The sequence below is a fragment of the Macaca nemestrina genome, chromosome 10 (assembly GCF_043159975.1).
Source record: "Macaca nemestrina isolate mMacNem1 chromosome 10, mMacNem.hap1, whole genome shotgun sequence".
NCBI lineage: Eukaryota > Metazoa > Chordata > Mammalia > Primates > Cercopithecidae > Macaca > Macaca nemestrina.
The window spans coordinates 31458921-31478121 of NC_092134.1; the positions used below are offsets into that span (position 1 = coordinate 31458921).

Here is a 19201-nt window from a genome sequence, read left to right on the forward strand (position 1 = left end):
TAACACTTGGGGCATTGGGTAAAGTTCTCAGAAGTGTACTGCCTTACCAGCAGGCATAAATTAACCATAGACTGAAGGCTTCTCTGGACAGCCCTAACGAAACTTAAAATCCAGCCTCAAAAGGATGCAAGTAATTCCTGGCAACTTAACTACAGTCAACACAAAGTACATCTTAGAGGAAAAAAATCTAGTATCCCAAATGTAAAATTCACAAGGTTTGGCATTCAGTAAAAAATTACCAGTCATGCAAAGAAGCAGGAGAATATAATTGACAACTAGTAGTAAAATCCGTATAATCAGAATACAATCAGAATCAATATGAACAGAAGTTAATAGAATTAGCCTATGAGGACATTAAAATAGTAATTATAAATATGTTCCACATGTTCAAGAAAGTAGAGGAAAACACGAAAATTATAAACAGAAATGGAAGAAAAGACTCAAGTGAAACCTCTAGAAATGAAAAATACGATATTTGAATTGTAAAATAAACAGGGTGAGATTAACAGCATATTAGACACCACAGAAGAAACGATCAATGAGCGTGTACCAATGGACTACCAATGAAAACTACTCAAAATGACGAAAGAAGGACTAAAAAAAATTGAACTGTGCATCAGCGAGTGCTGGGACAACAGAAAGCAGTCTAGCACATACGTAACTGGAGTCTTAAAGAAAAGAGCAGATGGGGCATGAAAAATAAACGAAGAAATAAAGGATTGAAAAATGTCCAAAGTTGATGAAATCTATAAACCCACATGTCCAAGAAGCTCAACAAACCCCAAACAGAATAAATATTTTTTAAAAACCCATCAAGGCACATCATAATCAAATCAATGAAAACTAGTAATAAGGAGAAAATCACAGACCAGGTGTGGTGGCTCACACCTATAATCCTAGCACTTTGGGAGGCCAAGGTGGGTGTATTGCTTAAACCCAGGAGTTCAAGACCAGCCTGGGCAACACGGCGAACCCCTTCTCTAGAAAAGATATAAAAATTAGCCTGGTGCGGTGGCGTACACTTGTAGTCCCAGCTACTCAGGAGGCTGAGGTGGGAGGATCACCCAAGCCTGGGGAAGTCGAAGCTGCAGTGAGCAGTGATAGTGCCACTGCACTCCAGCCTGGGTGACAGAACAAGACCCTGTCTCACCAAATAAATAAAATATCATATTCAGTTCCAATGAGCATGTTCTTAAAAGTTTATGTTGGAAACTATGAAACAATTTAAGAAAGGGCAAACAGAAAACTGAGCAGTCATCATGATAGTACAAAAATGAAAAACAACACATCCCACCTAGAATCTTTCGAAAGAATCCCAAAGTGTATTGCAGAGAACAATTCTGTCAACCTAGTAAATTCTTTTCAACTAGTCCATTCTTTTTTAAAGATATAGTTTATTATGTATACAACATGATGTTATGGGATATATAGATAGATGGAAACGGTACTAAACTGAAGCAAATTAACATATTCATCATCTCACATAGTTACCCATGTTTTTGTTTTGTGGCAAGAGCAGCTAAAATCTATTCATTTTACAGTTCAATTTTTTTTTTAACCTATACCCCTCAGGTTGTACATCAGATCTCTAGACCTGCTCATCTTCCAAAGCTGTAATGTTGTTTCCTTTGACCTGCTTCTTCCCATTTCCTCCCCTTTATGCCCCTCTGCTCGTGATAACCAGTTTCTTTCTCTATCTTTGAATTTTTTTTTTTTTTTCAGATTCTGTATATAAGCGAGATTAAGATCACACAGTATTTTTCTTTCTGTGTCTGGCTTATTTCACTTAGCATAATGTCTCCCAGGCTCATCCATGTTGTGGTAAATGGCAAGATTTTGTTCTTTAGGGCTCAATAATATTCCATTGTGTATACTACAGTTTCTTTATCCATTCATAGGTTAACAGACACTTAGGCTGTTTCTGTATTTTGGCTATTGTGAATAATGCTGCAACAATCATGGGAGTCCAAATATCTTTTTAAGGTGGTGATTTCATTTCCTTTGGGTATGGTTTTATAGTTTGTGTTCTTATATTTAGGTATTTTATCATTTTGTGTTTATTTTTGTACACAGTGTAACACAAGGTCCAATTTCATTCTTTTGGCCTATGGAAATCATTTTCCCAGCATCATTTATTGAACAGACTATCCTTTCCCCATTGTGTCCTCTTGGTGCCCTTGTCAAAAATTAGTTGACCATATCAAACTAGCAAATTCTTACCCATTTTTTCTACTATGAGAAATTGTTTTTAATTTTGATGATTAAAGGAAAGCAAAGTTACACGTCAAACATATGTAAAATTGGAAGTTGAAGTTATCAAAATTTCTGTAATGACAAAATGTCAGAGGGATCTTCCATTTCTCTATGTAACTCTTTATACTGAAAATCTGGAGCTTCTCAAGGAGAACTCTAAAAGTCAACATTTAAAGCTTAATTCTGACCTCTGATCTGAGAAACTAGCTGCAGGCAGGTCTAATGGTCAGGTATTAACAGAAATTCATACTGAAATAAATTTGATTAACCCTTACACCACATGGTGGTGACTCTGCCCCAAATTATATCCCGCTCTTCATTTAGAAAAGGGAAATAAAGACTGTTCAACCGTTTAAAAGTACTTCATTAGGATAGTAGAGGCGTTTAAATAGGGAGAGACTGGGAATTTAAACAGGGAAGAGAGGAAGTCTAGGCAGAAACCAAAGTTTCCGGCTGAAAGTAAAAGGTTTACTGGAGTCAGTGACTAGATCCATGTTCCTGGAACAGGTAATTTACAAGAGATAATATTGCAAAGGTAATGTGATCTTAAACAGTATAACAAAGGGCATTTCTTTTCTTTCCTTTTTTTTTGTTCTTGAGACAGGGTCTCCCTCTGTTGCCCAGGCTGGAGTACAGTGGAGGATCGTGGCTCACTGCGACCTCCGCCTCCCAGGCCCAAGTGAACCTCCCCCTCAGTCTCCCGAATAGCTGGGATTACAGGCACACACCACTACACCCAGCTAAATTTTTGTATTTTTGGTAGAGATGGGGTTTTGCCATGTTGCCCAGCCTGGTCTCCAACTCCTGACCTCAGGTGATCCACCTGCCTCAGCCTCCCAAAGTGCTGGGATTACAGGCGTGAGCCACCGTGCCCAGCTAACGAAGGGCACTTCTAATGTATTATTTCAATTAATACAGAAATCCACAGAGATAGGGCAGTTATTATCATATTCTTTTTATTAAAGATGAAAGTGCAACATACGGAGGAGTGATAATTTACATCAAGGTAAGCACTTCGGCTGGGTCCAGGAACTAGATCGAGTCTTCCTACTTGCCCTTTGATGAGGTTTATCCTACCACAAGCCACACAGACTGAATGGAACTCTTTGCCTGAAATCTTCACAAACTCCCTATTCCGTCAAACCTGCTGATAAGCACTTTCCCCCTCACACAATACAGTTTCAAGTGGCAGTGAGCCACAGGAAATGGTGCCAGCCACAAGAGTCTTTCTTTAAAACCCAGAAAAGCACAATGATCTGCCAATATTTGATTCACTCCTTTTCCAATTCTTCCCAAATCTTTCCAAGTTTTCCCAGTCTTCCCAAGGCCTCAGAAGCCAGACCTATCTTCTCTTTTCCACTGGTCACCACCTCCATTCCTAGGTGAAAGCTATTAAATAGTTTGCATATTCTCACTTTTTTTCTAACTTCCTAGCCAGGAAGTTATACACTCCCACTATAGTCTCAAAGACACAAAGCTTATACTGGAAAAAAGCAAACCAAGTCTGATAGTCCATCAATTTATTCAATTTCACACATGATTTACTTTTCCAGAAAACATCCAGAGGTGAACTGCACCTCTGACAAAATCCTGTACGCTCTCTGCATTCTCTGGGAAAAGGCCCATAAGTACAAGAATCTTAACATTTCCATATTAAGAGACAGAAGTACACAGTGATGGAAGGAGAAAGATTGAGGTGAGAGAGGAGGCATCTACTTCTCTTCTTCCTTGCCCACAACCCTGTGAATCACTGAGAAACAGCACTAGTACTTTCATCTCTGTCTCCCTAATCAACGCCACGTGCCCCCCACATACCCAATCCAAAACTCCAAAATTAACTCTTCCCTTTTCCTTGCCCTCTCACCTAAGATATTTCATTTTCTAAGGCTGAACTGATTAAAGCACAGAGAGGGCAGGGATTGTGTCTTTCTCACTCACGCCTACATTCCCAGGACTGTAGAACATTACTCTGGCACAGACTATATGTTTAACCAATATCCCTCAATTAATGGACCCAGTGTGACAATAAAGGTCTTTGTGCAGAAATAATTTTCTATTTGTATTACAGGAGATTTAGGGGAGGGCCTTCACGTGCTTAGTTTAGGAGCACATCAAGGAGCACATGAGTTTAGGAGTAGCTCTTCTGGCCACTCCTAAACTAATCTTAGAAAAAGTAAAAGATATAGAATGCCCACAAGCTCTTTATTCACTATGAGTCTCTTCACAGCATAACTTTCAATCACCCACCTTCATACTCCAGCTCCATTCCACCCACAAAGTCCTCTTGTTTATTTATGACTTCATACTATTTCATGGCTTTTTCCTTTCTAAACACTCTTCTCACCCAATTCAGCAAAGCACTCATGTGCTCCCTCCTTCAAGGACTGCCTGATATACCTCTTACTCCACCTAGGGAGAGTGGAGTAAGGGAGAAATCAAAGGACACAAACCTACCTATCTCCAATCATTCCATTCCTACCTACTCCCTTAAAAATATACCTTCTACAAATATTTTTCAGGGTTAAAGCAGTCTTCACAAATATATAGGTCTTTTGTTGTACAAAACATGCTCATTAGATGGTTAGTACCTCAGGTATACAAATATAAGGAACTACATAAGGATGATGTTCATGGCTTTATAACAATGTACTGTTTCGGTTGTATAGTTTCCTTGATTTTAAATGATTTCACAGGCAGCAGAACAAATTTAAAAAGCAAAGCTTTGAAATTATCATCTTTAGTTAATGAAGTAAAGATCTAATTTAACCAAGGGAAGTAATTCTACATAAGTCATTAATTGTTTCATAATTATAGCCTCCCATTTTTTCAAATAAGAGTTGTCTAACTCCATTTTCTGTTGCTATAACAGAATACTAGACACTGGGTAATTTAGAAAGAAAAGACTCATTTGGCTTATGGCTCTGGAGCCTGGGAAGCCCAAGAGCATGACACTGGCATCTGATGAAAGCCTCATGCTGAGATCCACTGAGCTCACTGGACAAATTTCACTTACAGCCTCAAAATACTGATTTTTCTGGAACATCTTCTTAGGTCTTCTCTAAATAAAAATAGTAGACTAGATAGTTTCTGAGGTATGTTTAAGGTCTAGATTGATGTGATCTCATTGGTATGTGGCCCTCTCTTTCATATTAGAATGTAATCCTCTCATGGGCATGAGACACGTATTTTCTTTATCTCTCTTCCTCTCTCCCTCTCTTCCTCTCTCTTTCTCTCTCTTTCTCTCTTTCTCTCTCTCTCTCTCTCTCTCTCTCTCTCTCTTTCTTTCTTTCTGAGACAGAGTCTCGCTCTGTCACCCAAGTTGGAGTGCAGTGGTGCAATCTTGGCTCACTGCTACCTCTGCCTCCCAGGTTCAAGTGATTCTCCTGCCTCAGCCTCCTGAGTAGCTGGGATTACAGGTGTGCACCATCATACCTGGCTAGTTTTTGTGTTTTTAGTAGAGACGTGGTTTCACCAGTTGGTCAGGCTGGTCTCAAACTCCAGACCTTGTGATCCACCCACCTAAGCCTCCCAAAGTGCTGGGATTACAGGCATGAGCCACCATGCCTGGCCACGTATTCTGTTTTTAAAAATCTTCTATAGGAGCTAAATACATAGATGATGAAAATCAGACTGGGTGTGGTAGCTCACACCTGTAATCCCACCACTTTGGAAGGCTGAGGCAGGCAGATCACTTGAGGCCAGGAGTTCAAGACCAGCTTGGCCAACATAGTGAAACCCTGTCTCTACTAAAAATACAAAAATTAGCTGGGCGTGGGGGTACACGCCTGTAATCCCAGCTACTCGGGAGGCTGAGGTGGGAGGTTCACTTGAGGCCAGTAGGCCAAGGTTGCAGTGAGCCAAGTGAGACCCTATCTCAAAAACAAACAAACAAAACAAAAAAGCAACGGGAAGAATACATGCCCCAGGTTTTTCTTGCAGAGTGGTTAGGGGCATAGACTCTAGATTCTACTTGCATCCACATTTGCTCTGCTACTTACTGGCTAAGTGAGTTGGATAAATTACTTTACAGTGCCTTAGTCTCTCCATTTGAAAATGGTAATAATCATTGCTCCTCTCTCATTGTGAAAATTAAATGACTTATCACATGTAAAATGTTTATAAAAGTGCTGGGCATATGGAAGGAGCTCAGTATTTGTTAGTTACTGTTATTACTGATACTGCATCAGATAATTTTAGGTGATCTGTAGGTAAACTTTTCATCTGAATATTTATATTTATTTTAATATATTTTGAAAAAATTTAATGTATTTTGAAAAATAGGGCCAGGTGTGGTGGCTCATGACTGTAATCCCAGCACTTTGGGAGGCTGAGGTGGTTGGATCACCTGAGGCCAGGAGTTCGAGCCCAGCCTGACCAATATAGTCAAACCCCATCTCTACTAAAAACACAAAATTAGCCAGGCATGGTGGCACACACCTGTAATCCCAGCTGCTTGGGAGGCTGAGGCAGGAGAATCACTTGAAGCCAGGAGGCAGAGGTAGCAGTGAGCCAAGATTGCACCATTGCACTCCAGCCTGGACAACAGCAGCGAAACTCCATCTCAAAAAAAAGAAAAATAGCATATCATATCTATGATTTAATAAATACTAAGTCAGAGTAAGAGTCTAAGTTTGTAAAAGAGAGTTGATTTAAAGTTGACGTAAAGAAAAATAGTAAATAAAAGTGAGTGTAGATAATATATAAAAGCAAAAATCTTCCCAAACTAGGAAATACTGGAACTATACAATGTTCATTATGTAAATTTTTATACTGAAAACAAACAAACAAACAAAAAAACCCAACTCTTTGCTTGAAATGGCCTTGGATGAATTGACAGCTATGCTGAAGAGAATTAGATAACCAATAACCATTAGGTCAGCTGGTAACAAGAAGATTTCAATGATCCAAATATTGATTGACTTCTTTCTTCATGAAAATACAAACTGCATTTCTAAGAGGTAGGAAGAAAGGAAATTAGAAGACATACTGTGCATATGTGAAAAAAATGTAATGTTAGTATGCTGTTAAAGGTAGACTTTCTACCCAGACAGGTGACTCTTAAGATTTTTTTTTTTTCATTTCATTATTCCAAGGGTCACAAGAGATTCTATGATTTTTAAAAGAGAATTTATGGAATTTCTAATAGACTGCTAACCTGACTCTGGAAGACATAAGAAGTAGAAATGACTGATTGCCCCATTCCTGCAACTGCTCTAACCCAGTAAGTGCCTAAGATGTGGTTATGACATTGTTTACTGGGAGCCTGTGATGGGCAGAGCGCTTCCTTGTTTACAGGGGGAGGGTTCCCACCTGAGACCTGCGGAGGCTCCAGAGGAGACTTGGTGGTCAGAAAAGGTAAGACTACTCTCTGCCAAGCCAATCAGGAAGGCCCTAGGGACTTACTGGTTTCGACCCAGACCTTTGGTCTTGGCTCAGTTTAAGAATCAGCATTTGAGAAGAGCACATCCATTTTTAGGAAATTAGGCAGGTTATAAGCTGCAGCAAAGGAAACAAGACAGACATCGCACATAAATGCAGTTAAACCAGCACTTCGGGGCCAACGGGGTTTTCTCACGACCTGAGAAATCTGTACTTTGAAAGGTGGCCTTTATTTTTATATTTAGTGTGAATCATTTTGATTTTCTTTCTTCTTTAATACTTACTAGGGTTCTTGTTGAAAATGCCAGCCTGTCACTGTGCTAAGGAGAACAAAAAGAGCGAGAGGTGTGAAGAGAATTGTCCTGAGGCCAAATGTATTATCCACATCAATTGTACTGGTTAGCTTCTGTTCTGTTCTTTAACTTCACAAAACTCAAGTGGTCTGGTTGTAGCCTTATACCCCAATCAAATGCACCAGGGGGAAAATTTAAAGCTTCTTCTAAATACCACAATGCCATGTTTTATCCACACTTGAACCAGAATTTGAAAGGAGAAACAGTTTTATTCTTTAGGAATTAAGTATAGTGAAGCCATAGGAATCAAGGGAAGCTACCTCCACATTCTGGAGTTTACATTTTGTTTTAATGAGAGAGGTCACGCCCTTACAAGAGTCCTGCCTTAATAAATGATGCTTGAAATGTTACTCAGCTGGTTTAAAAAAAAAAAGTGGGAGTAAAAGAGTGATTAAAAAGGAAATATACTAGATCTCAAAGAAACCAAACCTATAAAAAAAAGTCTGAGTAGGAATCTAAAGGTTATTTTCTTTTCTTTCTATTATTCCCCCCCCAAAAAAATAACTCTTCAATATGTAATACAAAGACAATATTTAGTACAAAGATAACCTTAAGAAATGGTTTATTCTCTGTTTAAAATATGAGTTATTTAAATGAGTTATTTAAACAGAGAATAAACCATTTCTTAAGGTGTTTCTGGCATGCTCAGGTATACTTGCTTTTCAGTTCAACTCTTTATCATCATAAACACAAGAAATGCATTAATTAATGCCCTTTGAACTGACCTTAAGCTAGGCACTTGTTCCTGCTATAAACATATTCTTAATAAAGACACTGACATGGATTTATATGTACAGATCACAAAGACAGGGCAGAAACATTTAATCAGATATGTAATAGAGAATGGAGTAACAGCTTATACCAGTCAAACACAAGTGCATGGAGTTAGTAGGAGAGAATGCTACTAGGCTGGAGCTAGAAGAACTAGATTCAAATCACTAGGTAGGAATATATATATATATGTAGGAATTGCATTAAATAATCTCTAAGGTCCTTCCAAACTCTAAGAATCTATGATTCTATTTTAAGATTAGGTAGCCAAGGAATGGGGACCAGGGACTACCTACTTAGGGTGATGTTCAGATAGAACTGCTTCATCAAAGTGAGGAGACAAAGTTCTTGTTTTCTCCATTTGCCCTAACACTTGCTTACTCTACTTAAAACTACCAAGGCCAAACAATTGCTAGGTATTTAACCCAAGAACAGCTAAAACTGAATAAGGATTGAAAAACATCATCTCTTGACATTACATTGTGTTATTTCATTCATGCATCTGTTTGATGCAAAATTATAAGCATCTGTTTGATGTAAAGCACTGTGCTATAGAGATTATACAAATGAACGAGCAATTGCTGTCTGAACTTAAAATCCAGTAGGTTGTCCTGCTCAATAAGGACACAGATAACCAAAATAAAATGGTGAAGATCCACAGGAGAGCTACAAAGCCCTACAAAGGAAGCATAGCTTCTGGCTTGGAATCCTGGCCCCCACTGAAATGTATGTGACTCTAGAAGAGGTTAATTTTCCTTCAGTTTCTCATCTATAAAATGAGGATATTAGTAGTACCTTATTCATAAGGTTGTGAGAGGATTCAATGAGATAATAGGATAAAAGTGACTTAAAATCATCTCTGGTACACAGTAAATACCCAGTAAAAGTTATTATTGTCATTATCATGGGAATTCAGAGTGGTAGATTTGACTTAGGAAAAGGAATATAACTTTCATCAGGATATAGTGTTAGAATTGGGTGTTGAAAGATGGGTACGTAGTTGGATAACTGGTACAGAAGAAAGGAAGAGGAAGGGGAAAAGAGAAGGATAAGAAGGAGAAAAATCCTTGCTATAGTAAGAAGTTCAATTTGGCTGGAGTAGAAAGTTCCTTAAAAGAAATGATGGCTTGAAAAGCAGTTTGCAGAAGCTAAATATTAATCACAACTTTCTTTTCTATTAGTTTTCCTTTATCCCCAGTCATGTTCTAGAAATTAGCATTGTAGTTAAAAACATATCAAATGTTGTTATTAATGCACTCAGTATTAAAGCCTATATGAGTAGATAAGGCCAAGCATCTAAATCCAAAAACCTTATGTGTTTTTTCTGACCCTTTCTGAAAGCAACCTGTCAAGTCTGAAAAGCACTAAGAATTCTTAAGTCTGAGAATCAGAAAACAAGTCTCAAGCTAGGTGAAAGTCACTTAACATCTCTGGGCTTCAATTTCCTCTTATGAAAACATATACTACTGTTACTTTAGGATAGATGGATAGAAGAAATATTGAAGTGGTAGGAAGGCCATTGCAGGGAGCGGAACACTTGCCAACCTCTTTGGCTGATACAAGACACAAATGCAACCATGGATGTAAGAGCACTTTACATATTTGTATTATATAAAACATAAGATCTTTTTATTTTTGAAGTCATACCAACTTAGATCTGAATCCTACCTGATCCAGTCATTTGCTAGTTCTATGACCTTAAGGGAAAATAGCCAGAAACTGCTATGCTCTTCACACTATTGCTGGGCTTTCACCAAACAAACAATGTGGATCCTGTAATGGCATATCCCGTCCCTGCATCAGTCACTCAGAAGCATATGCAGGTTCTAATGACACACATTTCAGAAACTCTTGTTTTTAACTCTCATTTTCCCTTCTGGGGCCATTTGATTTTGCACTTTATTTTTAAATGCCTCCAATCCCCACCCTCCACCCTTTTTTTTTTTTTTTTTTTTTTTCACGAGGCTGATCCTAAAAATTAATCATAAATGTACCTCTTCCATCAGGCCTCCATTTACCTCCCTAAGCAGAAGGTCTTGACTTTTTTTGTATGCCCTGCTCTTTCTAAGTGTTCAACAAATGCTTCTTAAATTAATAATAACATTGAAGAGTCCACAACTTAACTGGCCAATATCAGAAACATCCAAATGCTGTTAGCTAAATCTGGACCCAATCAAAACTAAATTTCATTATGTGTTTTCAGGATGTTGTCTGATAACAGTAATATTTTTAATGTGTTGAGTAATATTTTTAATTTGTTAGGCACATCACAATCTTTTACATTTATCTGCATATATATCATTTGGTCCTCACTGCATCCTTGTCAAGTTGTTTTGGCAGGCATTATTTTCTATTTTATATGTGGGAACACAGACCCAGCAGGTCTGTGGTGGAGGAGTCAGTTAGAAACCAAGACCTCCACTTCCAACCCAGCAATCCTTTCATTCTAATACACTCCCTCTGGTAAATTCTAGAAACAGGCAGCAAAACAAACAAAAACTAAAGCAGTTTACCTTTTCATATGTAATATGTAAATGAATAGCAATGGCAAATGACAATGGGAATGTCTACTAATAAATATGTAATAAGCCTGGCGCAGTGGCTCACCACTCCTGTAATCCCAGCACTTTGGGAGGCCAAAGAAGGCGGATCACTTGAGGTCAGGGGTTCGAGGCCAGCCTGGCCAACATGGTGAAACCCCGTCTCTACTAAAAATACAAAAATTAGCTGGCTGTGGTGGCAGGCGCCTGTAGTCCCAGCTGCTCAGGAGGCTGAGGCAAGGGAATCGCTTGAACCCGGGAGGCAGAGGTTGCAGTGAGCCAAGATCACCACACTGCTCTCCAGCCTGGGTGAGAGAGCGAGACTCTGTCTCAAAAGAAAGAAAGAAAAAGAAAAGAAATACATAATAAGCATATCGATCAATTGACAAGATATTTTAAAATGTAGGCTCAATTAAATTTTTGTTTTTAAAGGATCCATGAGCCTGGCCAACATGGTGAAACCCCGTATCTACTAAAAATACAAAAGTTAGTCGGCCGTGGTCGCGCGCACCTGTAATCCCAGCTACTTGGAAGACTGAGGCAGAAGAATGGCTTGAACCCTGAAGGCGGAGGTTTCGGTGAGCTGAGATCGAGCCACGGCACTCCACCCTGGGTGACAGAGTAAAACCCTGTCTCAAAAACAACAACAAAATGGATGCATGCATGGAGGGCATGAAATATTTCCACTGTATTTCTGTTAATCCAACCTCAACCCCCATGAGTCCTCCACAAGGCCTACACTCAAATTATTATAAAGGGACTTCACTATTTGGAGCAGAGGATAGAAAGTAATGTCACAGAATGTGCAATGTAATATTTATCCCACGTAGTATAAACTATAGATGGGAGTGAACTCCACTCTGCCCCCTATCTCTCCACACTCAACCCAAAGGGTGCTTCTGATGAACAGCTATCCAAAGCCTAAATTTACTCCTTATTTTGGACAAAGGTCAAATGTAATTATTGCTGATAAAATGTTGGGCTTTTTAAATCCCTAGGTTGTGATGACAAAAAAAAATTTGCCTTGATAATATTCCAGTTTGTTTTTCTTGAAAAAGTCGATGAAGCAAAGAGGAAGTTACCTCTTAACTTATCTTTGATCAGCGCTACCAGTCATTTCAAGATCACTAGCTCAACCTTCCAGAAACGAACGGTTATGAAAGTATTCAAAGAGCGTCTCGGGCTTGGCACAAGTCCCTGTGCCAGGCAGGACGGAGATGGGGGTGTTCAGCCCCTAGTGTGCAAAGCACCCGACCGCGGGTCCATCCCACAGGTTGGCGCCCATGGGATAGCAGCTGGGCAGGCACCCTCCGGCCGGTCCGCGGCCGCAGGGAGGATCTGCGCGGACATAGGCCCGGGGGCAGTGACCTTAACAGCCCCTCCACTGCCCAGGGAAGGCTCAGGATGGTCACGGGATTGGGATAGTGGCGTGACAGTCTCCAGGCGGCCCGGGGTGGGCACCCCCCGGGGCAGAGGCCAGTCAGCCCCTCCGGGACCCAGGAGAGGCTCAGCCGCGCGTGGGTCTGCCCTTTCCCCGGCGCTTCCAGGGACCGGCCCGCAGCGCATCTGGGGCCAGGCTCGGGCGAGCGGCCAGCCCTACCTCCTCGGTGGCCGTGGGACAGTAGGAGATGAGCACGAGCGTGGTGACCACGTTGACGGCGAGCCCGAGCAGGGTGATGGAGTTAGGGGCCATCCAGAGTGGGATCCACTGCAGCAGCCAGGTCCAGTAGAGCTGCAGCGGCGGCTCGAGCAGCGAGACACCCGCCGCGCTGTAGCGGTGCTCCTCCAGTCGCCGCAGCTGCGCCGCGCTCAGCGGCTCGCTCAGCGCCCTCAGCCAGCGCGGCGCGGGCCTGGCCCCGGCGCCTGCCGCCATGGCCGCCTGCGGGCCCCGCCGCCGCCACTGAGCGCAGCCCGCGCCTGGTATTGGGGGCAGGGAGAGGCGGAGGGAGGGGCTGGCGGCCGGGGCCTGCGCCGGCCGGGCTGGACTCACCGGTCGGGCCCGCACGGCGGAGGTCGAGGTCAAGCCGGGCTGCCCGGGTCCCGGGGCCCCAGCCCCGAAGCGGTGGGGCCGCGGGTGCGGCTCGCGGGTGGGGCCGAGCCTCGGGGAGGGGTCCGGCTGGGGGCGGGGCGGAGGGGTCCGGCTAGGGGCGGGGAGGCGGTCGCGGCGCTCGCGGGTCACCCTCGGCGCCCGCCAACGGCAGCCTGTTATTGGCATCCAGGTCCCTGACTCCCCAGGGGCCGGCTGCACTGCGCCTGAGGTCTGATTTCTTAACCCGCGGCGTCCGATTACGCCCTGAGGTCGTCTCCTAGCGGGCTGCACCGCGACCTAGCCGGTTTCTCTCCTAGGGGTGGGAACACGACTCCTGTCGCCCAGTGTCAACCGCTGCAGGACCGCGCTGCCTGCAGAGCCTGAGGGTTTTCGTGTGAGAACACAGTTCTGCAGGTCTGGGGTCACCGGGGTGACGACCCCATCTGTCCCGCTTGGTAAAACACATAAGCACGATTCTCCCTTTCTGCACGGAGGAAGGCGGCCCTGCCATGTATTCGCCCTAGAAACCCCTCACTGCAGGTTCAGAGACCAAGGTTTTGAAACTGAAAATCAAGGCTGAGAAACACTAAGAAGGAGACCGAATGGCTGAAATCCCAATACCTATTTTCTTCAGTGCATTTGATACCAACAAGGGTGGATATTTTGACACATGCTTTTCCCTGGAGTAGAGGTCAGGAACCCAGGAGTGTCCTCCCCCTGCACGGGGGAACAGGCTGGCTTGCCACACGCATTGGTAGGTCACCGGCCCCTTATCTCACAGTGCGCTCACTTGGACAGGGGACATCTGTCATAAACATGTTCTGTTGCACAACCTGAGACAGGCCTGTCTCTTGCTTTGCTCTTCACTTCATGGTTCTGATCTGCACGCACTCTCTAAGGCCTAGGACAAACCAGAAATTGCTTCCAAGACACTTGTGTGGTGCAGCCTCTATCAGCGAGTGCAGTTTGCCTCACCGGCTTAGTCAAACACTTGGCACAGGGGTCCACAAACTGCTGCCTGTGGGCCAGACCCAGCCCACCACCTGTTTTCCTACAGCCCTCCAGCCAAGAATGGTTTTGACAGTTTTAAATGATTGGAAAAAATCAAAGAATACTATTTTGTGATGTGAAGTTATATGAAATTCAAAGTTCAGTGCCACAAGTAAAGCCATGTTTATTCCTTACATATTGTTTGGCTGCCTTCATGCTACAAGGGCAGCTGAATTCAGTTGTGACAGAGACCATATGGCTGGCAAAGCCTGGAATATGTCCTCCTAGGCCCTTTAAGGAAAAAAGTGGCAACCACTACCTTAGAGCAATGAGTGTGTCTACAGACCAAGTGTATATGTTTTAGGAATGTGTACCTCCTCATCTTTAATGGGTAAAACAATGATGACAAATGCAGGAAAGGAAATGGAATGGTGGAGATCCACTTTTAACAATGCCAGTTTATGTGCAGTGAACTTGACAGTACCTACTTTTTAATTTACCAATGCCATGAACAGTCCAAGGAAAAAATCCTTTTCCAGATTAGCAGATTTCACCATATTAAAGATAATTTTTAATGTTCATCAAAAGACATCATCAAGAGAATGAAAAGACAAGCCATAAACTGGGAAAAGGTATTTTCCTCAAAACCCACAATGAATAGTACCCAGATTATGTAAAGAACTCCTAAAAATCAATCAAAATAAAAAATACTCAACTGGGCTATGTTCAGTTTCTATAGGAGAAGCCCTGGAACATGGTAATGTTCCAGGGTGCACTTATGAACATGAATGAATTGCACAAGCATATGTTGAGTGAAAAAAAAAGCAGATGTATTAGTCAGCTTGGGTTGTCATAACAAAATGCCATAGACTGAATAGCTTAGACAACAGGAATTTATTTCTCAGAGTTCTGGAGGTTGGGAAGTCCAAAGTCAAAGTGTGTTTCTTAGTGAGGACTCTCTTCCTGGCTTGCAGATGGCCACTTTCTATGTCCTCACATGGCAGACAGAGAGAGAAAGAGAGGAAGCTCTCTGGTGTCTCCTTATAAAGTCCTTATAAAGGCACTAATCCCATCATAAAGGCCCCACCCTCATGATATCCAGTATCCTAAAGGCTCCATCTCCAAATACCATCACATGGTAGAGGATTAGGGCTTCAACATATGAACTGGGGGTGGAAGGGGGGCAGGATACCATTCCGTCCATAACAGCAGGTCATAGGCAAAATACACACAGTATTATTTTACTTATATAAACTTCAAAAACATGCAACTGTACTTTGCAGCTCCCATGTGGCAAAGTTATGAAGAAAAGGGAAAGAATTGTAAGTACAATCCTGATAGTGGTTACTCCTGATAGAAAGAAAGGAAATGCAATTGTAGGCAAGTTTCAAAGGTATTGGTAATTTTTTAGAGTACAGCTAAGCAAACTACAGCAGCCTAAATGGAATAGAAGTTTATTTTTCCAACATCGATATCTGGGTAGGCATGGTAGGGCTACATGGCAGCTCGATGGTGTCAGAGACACAGTCTTCTTCCATTTTATTAGTCTGCCTTAGGATGTTGCCCTTGTCCTTGTGATCAAAAATGACTGACCAAGACTCCCAACCAATTGGAAGGGGAAAAAGAGAAGGGGCTGCTATGCTCCTTTCTTCTGAAGGCCATGATGAAAAGTTGCACATATCACTTCTGCTCTTATCCCACTGGCCAGAACCTGGCCACATGGTTGCTATGCCAAACTGTAAAAGAGCCTGCAAATGCAATCTTTAGACAGCCAGCCACCTGCCCAGCTAAAATTCCTTTTATTTATTTATTTGTTTGTTTGTTTATTTATTTATTTAGAGACAGAGTCTTGCTCTATCGCCCAGGCTGGAGTGCAGTGGCGCAATCTGAGCTCACTGCAACCTCTTCCCAGGTTCAAGAGATTCACCTGCTTCAGCCTCCTGAGTAGCTGAGACTACAGGCATGCACCACCATACCCAGCTAATTTTTGTATTTTTAGTAGAGATGGGGTTTCACCATGTTGGCCAGGCTGGTCTCGAATGCCTGACCCCAAATGATCCTCCTGCCTTGGCCTCCTAAAGTGCTGGGACTACAGGTGTGAGCCACCACAACCGGCCAAAACATTTCTATTATTATTGAAAAGTGAGAGAGTGGGTATTGCAGGGGGCCATCAAGCTGCCTCAATCACAGTTTTTTAACTGAGTAGTAGTAACATGTTCATTTTACTATTATTTATGCCATCTGTGTAACTATATATCTACACAGATATAGATGGCATGGTTGTATATTTTGCAAATATGAAATGTCATAATTTAAAAATAGTGAAAGCAATAAATATACAAACCATTTTTAAACTACTCATCATGCTCTAAATTGATTTTTCCCTGTGCTTCTTTGTTGAATTTTTGGAAATTTCAAATTAATTCAAGACATACTAAGGCATATTTATTTCTTCTACCTTACCCCACTCTAACATACTCTAAAGTCAAAAAAGTATATTAGAGATTTTCTACTATTTTATTTCTTGCATCATGACTCCCCTCCATTTTCATGGTTTATTACATATAGTGATTGATACATACAATGTTTCCCTTTTTTCTTGAATTAACATGGTAGCTCACATTTATGAGTTTCTATCCTATGCCAAGCACTGTTCTAAATATCAGGAGTTATTTCAGTTACTCCTCAAAAAAACTCTGTGATACGGATGAGGAAATTGAAGCACAGTGAAGTTCAGAAACTTACCCATGGCTCACAGCTAGTATGGTGGATTCAAGCCCATGTAGTCTGATTTCAGAGCTTATGTTCCCAGTGACTGCAAAATGCCACCTAATAACTTACATGTATTAAATATAGGACTTTGGTGGGTACTTTCGTCAATATGGAACAGTCCAGTTTCTATATATCATGTTGGTTTTGTGCCATTCCAGTCTATTCTAAATATTATGAAAAAAGTTATTATGGCCGGGCGCGGTGGCTCAAGCCTGTAATCCCAGCACTTTGGGAGGCCGAGACGGGCGGATCACGAGGTCAGGAGATCGAGACCATCCTGGCTGACACAGTGAAACCCCGTCTCTACTAAAAAATACAAAGAACTAGCCGGGCGAGGTGGCGGGCGCCTGTAGTCCCAGCTACTCGGGAGGCTGAGGCAGGAGAATGGCGTGAACCCGGGAGGCGGAGCTTGCAGTGAGCCAAGATCACGCCACTGCACTCCAGCCTGGGCGGCAGAGCGAGACTCTGTCTCAAAAAAAAAAAAAAGTTATTATACTAAATTTACTAAAACTAATAATATATTCCCATGTTCAGAAGCCTTTGATAAAGTCCAGCCTCCCTCACATGGCATCTGAGGGCCTGGTCTACCCTCCTAGTCTTACCTCCCTAATATCTCTTCCCCCATTCTTCTCCCTAAGTCTCATGCTCCAGCTGCGTGGGCCCACTGGCTGTCCCCAAACCCACTCTCACTTGTTCCCTGTTGGGAATCCCTTATTATTCCTGTCACATCGTCCGTCACTCAAGACTCAGCTTAAATTCCACCTTCTCAAAAATGAACTCCCAGATTCTTCCAGTTTGATCCCTCTTACTCCCACACAACAGAGCACTTTGTAGCTTGTAATGCAGGCTATCTTTGTTCAGTTATTTGTGTATTGATCAGCCTCCCTGCCCAGGTCATAGAGTGTCAGATCAACCCTGCACTGAGTGTGCTCCTCAATGCCTGGCATCCAGTAAACATCCATAATTAAAAATATATATATACTTTAAAATGATTACAGACACACAGGAAGTTGCAAAAATAATACAAAGAATCCCTTGTATACCCTTCACACAGCCTCCTCCTATGGTCACATCTTACATTTCCATAGCACAACAGGGATATATAAATGTTTATTTGATGATTTAACTAAATTGAATTCCTTTTCCAAAGGAGAAAGAACATCTTGATTTAGGATCTCGGTTTTACTACTAGTTCTTTTGTGTCACTTTCACTCATATTTCAAATCTTCCTTAACATCCTCAATCTCTAGGCCAACTTTCCACAAAATATTAAATCGTGTCATATAGGCAGATTAGGCACTGTTGTGTGTGAAACCACCAGTTAGAAGCCCATGGACTTTCACTGGTTTGGAAGAAAGAGTGGGTTGCAATAAGAAATCACGTGGCTAGAGGCCGGGCGCAGTGGCTCATGCCTGTAATCCCAGCACTTTGGGAGGCTGAGGCAGGCAAATCACTTGAGGCCAGGAGTTTGAGACTAGCCTGGCCAAAACGGTGAAGCCCAGTCTCTACTAAAAATACAAAAATTAGCCATGTGTGGTGGCATGTGCCTGCAATCCCAGCTACTCAGGAGGCTGAGGCAGGAGAATTGCTTGAACCCGGGAGGTGGAGGATACAGTGAGCCCAGATCATACCACTATACTCCAGCATGGGCAACAGAGTGAGACCCTGTCTCAAAAAAAAAAAAAAAAAAAAAAAAAAAAAATTCACCTGGCTAGGCTTGCATTGCAGTAGAATTTTATCATCAGGGCATCAAGCTACCTGTGTGAGTGTTTAGAATTCTGAACTTTAGATCCACAGGCTGGAGTATTTGTGATAAGCATAGTTTTATGGTATAATACTTGCTTTACTTGCTTGGGTTTTATATTTTTATAGTTTTGTACTTTGAGACTCTGAAGTCTAAATTTTATGGAACTCTGGTACTTTACAAAATACATGGGTAGATAGTATTCAATAATAGATTGATTAAAACCTTTGCTCTCCTCTCTAAAAATGCCCAAGCTGGAGTGCAGTGGTGTGATCTTGGCTCACTGCAAACTCCGCCTCCAGGTTCAAGTGAATCTCCTCCCTCAGCCTCCTGAGTAGCTGGGATTACAGGCATGCGCCACCACGCCTGG

At 42.1% G+C, this 19201-nt stretch overlaps 1 protein-coding gene across 3 annotated transcripts in view; it reads right to left on the reverse strand.

The window, feature by feature from the left end:
- Positions 1 to 13391, reverse strand: part of LOC105493831 (choline phosphotransferase 1) — a 29878-nt gene extending 16487 nt beyond the window's left edge. Inside the window, exon 1 of one of the 3 annotated variants that reach the window (XM_011761760.2) lies at positions 12897 to 13391. In XM_011761760.2, coding sequence (XP_011760062.1) covers positions 12897 to 13169 — 273 coding nt within the window. In that variant the 5' untranslated portion in view covers positions 13170 to 13391. The remainder of the gene's footprint in view (positions 1 to 12896) is intronic. The other 2 variants (XM_011761761.2, XM_071071239.1) reach the window with 2 other exon arrangements.
- Between the last annotated feature and the right edge of the window lie 5810 nt (positions 13392 to 19201).